The sequence below is a fragment of the Glycine soja genome, chromosome 8, assembly GCF_004193775.1.
Source record: "Glycine soja cultivar W05 chromosome 8, ASM419377v2, whole genome shotgun sequence".
Taxonomy (NCBI): Eukaryota; Viridiplantae; Streptophyta; class Magnoliopsida; order Fabales; family Fabaceae; genus Glycine; species Glycine soja.
The window spans coordinates 46,897,334-46,909,567 of NC_041009.1; the positions used below are offsets into that span (position 1 = coordinate 46,897,334).

Consider the following 12,234-nt stretch of genomic DNA (forward strand, 5'->3'; position numbering starts at 1 on the left):
TGGAAGTGATTTCAGAACCTTTTTCATTTTTAATGCATGGACAGGACAAAGAGCGTGAATAGTTTCGGTGGTTCCTTAGTTTGATTAATTTGTTGGATTATTCTTTTAGTTATTGCTTAGGGTTTAATTTCATGGAAAATTGATTCTCTCTAATATTTTATTACTGGAATGGTCTTCAAAAAGTTTAAAACAAAATGCAGAAAAAAAAGACAGCGTTTTTAATTCCTCCCTTGATAGTAATCTCATTTGTTCTGTGATTTTCTTTTATATATTACAGAATGCTAGAATTGTGATTGTGTTACGTTATTATTTTTTTTTTATGTGTAATCCCATTTTGATTGCATTGCACTTATTGAAATATAAGAAAGGCTTCTTTAGTCTGTTTATACAACGAACTTCCCTCTTAAACATCGATCAAATAGCAGAAAATGAGCCAAATCGATTTTTTCTATATTAAAATGGACATTTTCTAACTTTTTTTTTTTTACTTCTATATAACTCATTCAAAGAGAATCTAGTAAAACAAGATCATTTTTCATCTGGGTTTTCCTTTTATCATTTTGGCTCGGCTTAAATATGTTTTTGCTTCTTGATATCCATCAAAATTTTATTTTTGATCCTGATAAATCTTTTCTTCGTCTGTGTTGTTTGATATTTTAAAAGTTTTATTTTTCTGTTAGCTGGTGATGTAGACCATTTTAAACCATCAATACTGTGTTCAAATTTTAAATTACAATTTCTAACGCTTAAAAATCACCAATTGCAAAATCAATTAAAGGAGAAAAAAAGAGATCTCAAACCAGATTTGGAAGAGAGAGAGAGAGAGAGCCGGAAGAAAAAGCATTGCGCATCAACCCCGCCTCCCTCCTTCGACGTTGCTCACCAACCTTGCCACACTCCATCAACATCATGCACCAACCCCACCACCCTCCTCCGACGTTGCACACTGCCTCCACCTCCAGATCTGATTCCGCCTCCGAACACATGCACCCTTGCACCTTCAACAAAGTTGGTGCAACCCCTACCTGCATTGCCACATGCCGCCTCACCACCTTAGCGCCCACCACACCACTTGTCATCCATAACTGCCCGTGCAACTGCTGACGACCCAACCTCCACCATCCACCCTCATCATAACCCATGACAAGAGCGACAACGGATTTGTATTTGAGATGTTTCACCAGAGATCGGTGTTCAAATCTAAGTGTCTTCATATCTAAGTGTTTTCAAATCTGAAATTTGACATGATTTTCATTTCAAATCCATGTTTTAGATCTCACATTCGAGCACAAGTTCACGTCGTGTGCTTCCTTTCTCTTTTTCGTCCATCTCCTATGTTTCTATGTTCTTTTTTATTTTCGGTTGTACACTATTGTGTTCATGTTATTCCAGAGTTTTGATTGTGCATGTTCATATTTTCTTCTAAGTTTGATGTTTGATTTGAATTGAAACAACACGATGAAGGAGAAAATGAAATGGATATCAGGTCTTTTGTTCCTCCTTTGATTGATTCTAACAATTTTTAACTGTAAAAAGTTATAATTATAATTTTAAAATGAATGCTGATGATTTTAAAATTGCAACAACTCATATTTTTAAAAGGCTAACGACTATGTCACCCGTTAACAGATAAATCTAATCGGCAAGGATTAAAAAAAAACTTTTTCAAATATCAAGAATTAAAAACAAAGAAAACATTTATCAGCAATAAAAAATAAAATTTGGATGTATTTTAGCTAATAGCTAGCTAGAATATGGCCAACATACCGTTCTTGTATGTGAGAAGTGATATTGATGATTTAGGTTGCTTAGGGAGACCGTGACACAATCAATCACTGTTAAATCAGAATAAGAAGAACTAGTAACATTCTTTTATCATCAAGAGCTCCCTTGATTTTCCATGTGCAGTTGTGATTATAGAACCAGATTTGTCTCTGAATATGAAAATAAATGCACATTTCGTGGTCATTGATTTCTGTCACATTTTTATAAAACGTACTCTCCCTTAGAGTTAGTCGTTGCACCTTGTGCATTTAGGACTTGTCACGGTTTTAAATTGCAGCCGCAACATCAAGCTATTTTGACACTTTGCAATCACATTATGACGGCAATTGTAGCCGCATCAGCCACATTTTTCCACAATTGCCCGCAATGTAAAAGGTTTTTTTGGCTCACCCCAATTTAAAATCATGGGACTCATGATTGTGGAGCCGAAGCATGCATAAAATCATTGGCCTCCTTGTGGTTAGCTAGTTGGACCTTGCGTTGGTCTCATCCATAACTAGCTTGGGGTCTAAGGTCTTGCCATCAAAATACATAATTTTTGGCCAGCCAAACCATACGAAGATAAGAGCATAAATAGCATGGGCTATTGTTTTCTTTTGAGCCATATGCATTTTGGGCACATAGGGTAATGGAGAACATCTCCTTTATAAAAAAATTGTAATATGCCATTGAAAACCCTTTATAAAAAATTCATGACTTTTTTATTAGAGGTATTCTTCAATTTCTGAACTTTCTTTCCTACCTTAATTGCTTAAGAAATTAGTCGTGTGCTAGGTTTTGCTCCTTTCAAGTTATTCTTCAGAAGATCTGAGTGCCTATATGGAAAATATTTTGCCTAAATATACTTGAATGCACAAGGTGATTGAGCTGATTATTCTCATGCAAATCCTCCTATACATGTATGTCTTTGCAACCACCATGGTTTTACAAACTTCAAACAACATTTTAAGAGTGATTGCAAACTTGGAAAAACTCATTGATGACAACAGTAGGTTCAGCCCTTTCTCACAGCAACATCGATTATATCATGTGTATCAGATAAAATTGCAGCTCAAGTTTAAGTGTAAAATCGTAAAGTTGATCAAATGATTACTTTTTTCCTACAAAAGACACAGGAAAATACAATGTAAAACATAGTAAGAAACTTCAATTCGACATGGATTTTTTGCATATTAATTATTTACGAACGAAGAAATTGGTCGTGCTGTCACAAGTCCTTATATGAAGCGTATGGATTGCTCAAAATGCATTGAAGATCATATTTGTGTTGGAATTTTTAATAAACTTATAAAATACTAAATAAGCACCAAAATATATTACATCATATTATCAAGAGGTTTTAAGGAATACCTGGATCCATAATGATTGATCAACAAACACAGCGGAATTTGAATCTGTAGTAATCAGTGACTTCATGGTTCTTCCTCAACCGAAATCTCTTTATTCCTTAATAGGACCTTCATAACTCTTCAGATGAGGAGAAGAGAAACTATATGTGATGGCTAGGTATATTAGAGACCATAATCTTCTTATAGGGTGTTAACCTAATAGGATTCTCATTACTCTCTAATGGGCCAACACTGATATCTGCTCGTTTAAGTCCATATCATTTGATTTGGTTTTTGGTTGTCTAACAGAGGCTCACTTAATTTGATCACATAAAATAAAACTCATTAATGATAAATAGCTAATATAATTGTTTTATAATATTAGTCTACATTAATTATTGGAATAGAAAATTCCAACAATCTCTTACTTGGGCTACATATTGTAACAATTTTATCAAAAATCCTTAAGCATGCATCTGTATGTTATTTACCTTTAGACTTTCACTTTAACAACATAGTTCATCTCATGCATTAATAATGGAATCATTGCATCTTTGTCACTACAACAAATGTAACTAAACCCCAATGACCGCCACATCAATACACTCAATGACATAGGCCAATATGGATAAGCAACATGAAAATTACATGCAATGTGATCTCATTCATGCCTATCTCTAATTGGTCCAAACTTTATTCTTTATAGAGATCAATCCAAACACAACATAAATATTATAAACAAAACAAGCTTATAATGAAATGATTAACTTTAACTTTATTTTTGCAGAAAATCCAAACTACAAAATATTTGTAAATCATAAGATATAGAACATAAGTAAGACAACCACTCAACTAAAGTATTATCAGGAATTACACTCATATGAGCATTGTGCTCATGAAAAACTTTAAGTATCATACCTCTAGTAAGTAGATCAGCTAACATGAAATAAGTTCTTATATGTTGTATACAAATCTATATTTTCTGGATTATTTATTTAACAACCAAATATTTTATGTCAACAAACTTTTACTAAGTTGAATCCTTAATAAGACCGTTAAGATATTATCCCAATAAACACCCGATGGTTACTTAATGTTGGCAACAAACTTTTTACTTGGAATTTCAAATTTGAGCAATCTTAAGCTTGTTAGAAAGCTTATGATGCATAATTTACTGTGGTAAATTCTCATACGGAGGAGATTTAAGAATCATTCCCAGCTTTATTAGATTGACATTGAAATAGCTTTATTTAATGTAATTTACTTCTGTAATAGAGATAAATGAAATTTGCATAACTTAAGTTTTGCACCAACCCAGGGTGGGTGGTTCCAGTGGCAATAGAATGTTCATGGAACATAGTTTTCTCATTTAAAGTTAAATTCCTTATTCAAAAACAAATTGAGTGTGTGGTGCATTTGCTAAGTTAGAACTTCGCTCTTCATATCAGGATTTCTGATTTTGGCAAAGCACAACTGTTCACAATTTTATCATGGTTTTTGGTGTTCTCTTTTATTTTTTTGGTGCTGGTTTTATGGTGTTCTGAATTAAGAAGATTGAGCAGAACATGCATTCAATGTTTGACTAAATATCATTGGTTGTTAAAATAATTACCTCAGCTTGGAGGGAAATTCAAGGATGTTTTTTAGTAATGTGATCTTACCTTTATTATATGTAATGCCTTGTATAGAAAACAAATCATACTTAGTGTCTGAATTCTGTAGAAAATGTGTCCATCTCTTTTTTGGATGACATTGATCACAAAATTTTAGTTAGAATTTTGAGTTTGTCTGAATAATGACAATGTGGTGCATTCCTATATGACTGTAGGAACTAAGTTCATAATGAGTTAAAAGATGTAAAAATGAAACTTGCATATAAGAAAAAGAAACATATAAACTAGAAGGAAGAAGGCAAAACCTTCTCAATGTGAACTGGTGTATTATAAGAGAACTTTTCAACATTAGTGAAATATTAAAATGAATGAATTGAGGAATATTTATGAAAATATTAATTTAAATAATAAAAGACAATATATTGATAATAAGAAATAATCATTAAAATAAAAAATAAATAAATAAAAATAATGGTAATTTGATAGACTTTCAACTATTTCATATGATAGAAGATGTTTGAGTGTTAATTAACAAAATAGACAAAGTATTTAAATTGATCATCTTATACAATAAAGAATTATATAGAAAAGAATTAATTAAATATATAAAATTTAGAAAAAGAATTCCACAAATTTAGAAAAGTATATGATTATAAGCAAAAAAAAAGTAGTGTATAATGTTAAAATTAGACATGGAAACCAAACCGTGGGTATTTGTTCAAGCCCATCTCGACTTTGCTGGAAAAACACTCTTGACTTGGATTGATTTGGTTTCAGGTTTTCCCCAACTTAGAAAAATGGAGTCGGGGTCAGGTATGTGAGTCTCCTTCCCATACATGTCCTGTTATATATGTATGATTCATAATTTATTTATAAATATCAATAATATGATTATACGTTAATACATAATTATATTATTATACTCAATTCATCCAATTATAATTGTCATGTAAGAAAATAATTATCTTAAAATAAATATCATTTTAGTTTTTAATGTAACATTATTTTTTTTCACTTATATCCCTTACTACTTCAATCTTAAATATAAGAAAAATATTGATCTCAAATATCAGAAAATTTTAACTAACTTTACCTCATTTAATGTTGTTATCTTTGAAACACCCTTCATTTCATTGAAGTTTTAGTTTAAAGGCTTTAATATATTTTTTGTCCCTGATAAATACTCGTTTTTGTGTATGGTCCCTAATAAATTTTTGTTTCGTGATGGGTCCCTAATATTTGAAAAGTTTTTCAAAGGTCCCTATCGTTAGTCAAAATTTGTTATATGCTTATGTGACCGTTAATTGGCCACATAGGCATGCCACATGTTGTGCTATGTGAGATTTTTGTCTGATTGGGATTACATGTAAGATTTTTTTAAAATAAAAATGAAAAACGACGTCGATATTGCTGCTTCTCCAAAACCCCCCAAACCACCCCACCAATCCTCGACCAACTTCTCTACCAGCTCCACACAGTCGATGCTCCCACCCCTTCCCCCATCGTTGTTGCTTCTCCAAAACCCCGAAATAAGACCGATTTGGATCTCTCGATCCAGCAGTTATTACAGATCGGGGCAGCTACGAAGTCAGTGTTGGGCCTCAGATCAAATGCACCCACCTTATTCCTCCCTTGAAACCCCACAGCAGCAACACAACAATTCACACTAACCCATTTTCTTCTTTTTCCTTCTCTTGAACCATGACCCACATGGCGACAACAAATTTTCTTTTCTCAAAAATCACTCAGGACCCCCCTTCCCCAAAGAAAACCCTCCTATTTGTTTTCATCATTTCCTTCTCTTCTCTTCACCTACGACACATAAGTGGGTTTGAGGGCCAAGTGTGTGAGAGAGACTAAGTGAGAAGAGAGGTTTAAGAGTTTGAGAGTTGGAGGAAGTTGGTGGTGGCGACTGGTGATGGCGCCAGCATTGGCTGGTGGCGCCACAACTGGTAGTGCCTGTGGTGGTCGGTGGCTGGGTTGGTGCTGACCCTTGAGAAAGGAGAACAAGAAAGACAACCATGGAAGCAAGGGTTTGCGGAAAGAGCTTGCAACTATGAAACATCAACGACAAGTCCCAACACAACTACCCCGCTTAGTTTTTCGTGCTTTACGCAATGGATCGAGTGGATTCGTGTTTTGGGGTAAGGTTTTGTTGACCTTCTTCTACCCATGCAACTCTTTTGATGTGCTCTCTTAGAAACATTATCTATGTGAATTTCTTGAGCTATAAGTTGGCTTGGTTTGATTTGGGAATGTAAAATTGATTGAAAGGTCCTGAAAATCATAGAAAATAAACAAGTTGATTCACCGAGAAAGAGGAGAGAGAGGGATTCGAACCCTCAATAGTTCTTTGTTCCGAACTATACCGGTTTGGTGAGGACATGTTCACCTTGGATTTTCACGAGTGAGGGCGGTCATAGTGATAGATCTACATGAAAGGTATAGAAAAAACTATAGTGGGTTGTGTGAAAACACAAAGGGATGCTAGAGAACAATTTTGTGATGCCAAACGGATCAAGGAAAACAAAGAAACAAAAAGATTGAAACCACACAATAAAATGATGTCATTTTTATTTTTTATTTTTAAAAAATCCTACATGTAATCTCAGTTAGACAAAAATCACACGTGACACCACACGTAGAATGCCTACATGGCCGGTTAACGGTCACGTAAGAAGATAACGAATTTCGACTAACGACAGAGAGCTCGGACAAAACTTTTCAAATATTAGGGACTCATGACGAAACAAAAATTTATTAAGGACTAAACACACAAAAAAAGAGTATTTATCAAGGTCAAAAACATATTTAAGCCTAGTTTAAATGACTCTTTTTTATTCCTAATACAAAGTTCCAATGAAAGGTAAACTGAAAAAAATTTAATTTTTAATTAAGATTGGGGCAATTAAATGTGGTTAAATTCAAAATAGAAAAATATATAAAGTGGTAGATTAAATATTAGGCAATGAATGCATAAAATATTATATTAAATGTTATATCATAAATGCATAACAATTTTTTAATAAATTAAAAGTAACCAAAGATTATAAAAATTAAATACTATTAAATGTTTTTTTAATTACCATAAATACATTAAATGTTATATTGAATGAAGACATTTATGCATAACTGTTTTTCGATAAAATGAAATTGACTTCAACTTCTATGCACTAATTTATCAAGGGAGTCTATCTTAGTTGGTAAAGAAATGATGTGTAAATTTTTGTAAATCCTCTACCACTGCTTTTAATTCCCACTGATGAGAAAAACCTTTTATGCACTAACAATGTAAAAAATTACATTACCAATCAGTCAGAAATTATATTAGGATCAACTTGCATAATAACTAACTATTGTAAAAATAAACAAAATTATCATATAAAATAAATTATGATTAGATAACAATGCAAAATTATTTTACATTGGCAATGCATATACTATTTTTTAAAAAAGAAATTTATGATTAAAAAAACAAATAAATAAATAAATAATGATTTTTTAGGGAAAATAAATAATGATTTATAACCTTATTAATTACTATATATGTGAAAATATAGAAGTATTTTTCTCCAAATTGAAAGTCAGCCTCAATAAAAACATGTAAAATTATTTTTTTCACTAATCATCGTATTGGTATGAAATATTCACCACTAAAAACAGTAATGACTTATAATCTTCATTGGAGACCACGAGCACACACAAGGTGTGTATTAGATTAAATGCAAGACCATAAATATGTACAATTTTTCAATAAAAAATAATTTTATTAATAGTAAGTAGTTATTTTAAATTATATTTAACAGACATAAATAATATAACAAAAATAGTAAACAAATATATTATAAAAAAATATTATTAAACAAATGCATAAATTTAAATGTATGCAATTATATAAATATTAATTTATTTTGACTTTCATTATAAAACATTTTTTAATGATTGATTTTAATATTTCTTTTTTAAAAATAAAATTCATAAATATAATTAATAAATTCACAATAACCAATAAATGAATGCACAAACTTAAATACTCAAAAGATAAGGCCTTTTTACATTAAGACTATGTAGGAATAGAAAAGGCTTAAGTAGGCGGAGGCCCACCAAAGAGCCCACACACACACCACTATTTAAGCGAAAGAAGGAGGTAGAGAAGAAGAGGAGGAGCAACAAAGATCACAAACCCTAATTCCTAAAGCTTGGTTTGGAGGATCCTTGAGGTAGTGTTTTCTTCTTGTACACTGATATCCCTTTGATTGCAAGATTTCCCCTCTTCTTTCCTTTTTCTCCCTTTGTACCCTAGGTTTGGGTTTTTTTTTTATTTTGCATGATTAATGGGTTTATTAGGTAAATTAATCAAGTATAAATTTAAATAAGTGTTGAGGGGCTAATTGAAGTGCTTATGAGTGTTTTTGGGCCATTAGTGGCACTAGATCTATAGCTAGTAGATTTGCAACTTTTTTAGTCGTGGAATTTTCGTTTCTCATTTCTAGATGATCTTCACTTAGTGAGACATTAAGAAAAGATCATGACTTTTTAGGTTTTCTAACAAGATGTTCTTGCTTAAGAAGAGATTACTTTCATTGAGTGAGAACAACACAATGAATGGGTTTATTGTCGTTGGGTGAGAGATTATTTTCGTTAAGAAACTATCATCAACAAAATAAAAAGGTAAAGTTTATCAAAATTCAAAATGAAATAATTCTATTTGTGTTATATTATGTCGCAATATGGATTAATTAATTTTACTTTGTTTCAAATAATTTTACTATTTATGTTATTGTTACTTTAAATAATTTTGATTACAAATAGATTATTAATGATTTTTATTGCAACAAAAATTTCAAGGTGAATAATATTTCCATATGATAAGGTAATTTTTTTGTTTGTCCAAGACACTAAAAATCTCAGGACCCCGCCTTGAGAGATCTAGAGTAAGCTCTATTGACATTGGCGAGAGGTTATTCTCCAATTCTCCCATACAAAACAAAAGGTGAACTTCAATAATAATAATATATATAATATTATTTGAGATACCATAAATACGAAAAATATTATATTAAATGCAATAGATTTTCAATCAAAAGAAATTTAATATTATAAATATTAAATAGTAATTTTCATGTAAAAAAATAAATAATAATTTTTGTCCCTATTAAATATCATATTTTAAAAAATAAAAAATCACTTTATTCCTAAATTGGAAAATGAACCAAAACTAGAGTACTAACTGAATATTTTCTAGTGGACGCACTTACATGAGGATTACATGTCTAAAAAGAATGTTTTCCACCTTAACATCTCACTTGTAGTAACATTTTTTTTATCACATATCTGAATTTCTTTTGTCCTCTGTGTTAGAGAAAATAGTTTTTTCTTTCTTTTCTAGAACAACAAATATGACTTCCATAGAGCAACAACTTAATCTTGTGGTGGTCGCACAACCAATTAATGCTATTAAGGATGCTGATATCCTCGAAAGACTTTGGAATGACTTCGAAGACCAACTAAGGGTAAGTGAATCTGATTAATATCCCCTTCAAATATCTTCTAATATTCCATATTCATTAGTTTTATTTTTCACAATAACCAAGAATTTTCACATCATGGTCTCTTTCTATAGTCCTTCAATTTCAACCTAGTAAGTTTTTAACAACTTAATTATTTATACTTAATAGAAAGCCAAGACGATAGCATCAGAACATCTCCGACTTGGTGGAGATTCATCAGTTGCGCCAATATTCCCTATGCCAGAGACAAACGCATCAGATAACGCTGATGAAACCTCTAGAAAAGTAAATCTCTGGTTTTTCAAATTTTCATAAGTCTTTTGGATTTTAAGATTTCATTGCATTTATCGTTAGGATTAATTTTTGGTTTGAGAGTGTCTAATTTTTGCCTTAAAATCATATCAGTGTGATTTATATGATGATGTTGCTCACATGCAGACTCTACGCAAAAGGGGAAGAAAGACAACTTCCAAGGTTCTCTTCCAAGTGCCTTTTTCTTTTCAACCTCCTGAATTTTGTTTGAAGGAAAACATCAACCTGGAGATAGTAAGTTACTATCTAATTTTTTTAATTTTCTTTTTATGTTTGTTTACATCTTATAAGAATTATAAATGTGCAATTTATGATTTATATGATATAATAAATTTGTTACTGAAGCATAAGTTGACAATTTGCAACAGGTATTATTAAATCGATTCAAGAATGAATCAAGTTGGGGGAACCACGTTCCCAAATTTTCTGTAGAAGAAAGATTAAAAAATTGGGTCATCGAAAAAAGGAAACGCATGCAAAGCAAGGACAAAGAAAAACCTGAGGCTAAAATGCAAGATTATGTAAGACTGGATTTTCAATAATTTTAGTAGTTGATAAAAAAAAATCAATAATTTTAAGTGTAAGATAAGATTGAAACTAAAATATACATGCAATGCATGCTAATTTTAAGAAGAAAATACATATACCTACAAGAAATGAAGGTATATATATATATTAGCTTATATTGACCACTAATATATATACAACGATCATTTGTGCAGTACTATATTCATTCAGCATCGCAGAAGACATTACGGTCTCATAATGAGGTCCTTGAGTTTTTGCTCGACGTAGAAATTCCTCGAAAAGGTGGTAGCAAGAAAGCAAAGGTTGTCGGGGCTGTAGATAATCAGGTACGTATTTTTTAATATTCAAAACATGAAGCATTGTATATAATATATATACACATGGTCTACATAGCAATGATATATAGAGAGAAAAAATGGGAGATATAGATAATAGTTGACGATGTTACACTTTACAGGTCTCAGGTTCGGCATCCCATGAATCAAGCAGAAGGAAAGAAATGTCATTCACTTCCCAAATAGTGAATAAGATGAATAGTAGTAATGAAGAAGAGCATAAGGGAGGGATGGAGAGTATGTATAAGATGAAGAGTAGTGATGAAAAAGGGAGTAATGAATTGGATAATAAGGTGATGAGTGATGAATTGAAGAATAAGATGAAAGATTTAGAGAAGGAGATTATGCCGTGGGATGATGATGAAATGGGGCTATATAAGATGGTTGACATTAATGAAATTGAAAATGAACTGATGATTCAAGAACTGTTGAACCAACCGGGAGAATTGTTGTTTAATTTGTGATATCATTGATGCCCCAAGCATGTGTGTAATTTTTAACATTGTATGTGTGTTTGCACGCATGTGCATGCTGTTGAGAGAGAAAAAGAGAGGTTAGTCATATCTAGAGTTGTACCATGTCTTGTATTTTGGGATTATTAGTTTTTATTTTTTTTTAATGAAATCCAATTTGTTCAGTTTGAAGGAAATTTTGAAATTAATTAAATCCATTTTGATTTCCTTCTAATAATCTCTTCTTATTTTTATTAATTTATAATTTTTTTTCAAAACATCTCATCATTCTTTTTTGTGTGTTCATATATTTCAAGAATAATTGCCTAGTGATTCCGCAAAGGCCAACCTTCAACTGGTAAGGATGGAAA

General features: G+C 31.4%; 1 protein-coding gene across 1 annotated transcript; it reads left to right on the plus strand.

Moving 5' to 3' along the window:
• The first annotated feature begins 8,839 nt into the window (after positions 1–8,839).
• LOC114421835 lies at positions 8,840–11,999 on the plus strand. The gene is made up of 7 exons (XM_028387921.1): positions 8,840–8,946; positions 10,116–10,239; positions 10,405–10,521; positions 10,675–10,782; positions 10,917–11,069; positions 11,271–11,402; positions 11,534–11,999. Exons 2-7 carry the CDS (start codon positions 10,126–10,128, stop codon positions 11,873–11,875), a joined length of 966 nt encoding a protein of 321 aa, XP_028243722.1. The 5' UTR covers positions 8,840–8,946; positions 10,116–10,125; the 3' UTR covers positions 11,876–11,999.
• The last annotated feature ends 235 nt before the right edge of the window (positions 12,000–12,234 follow it).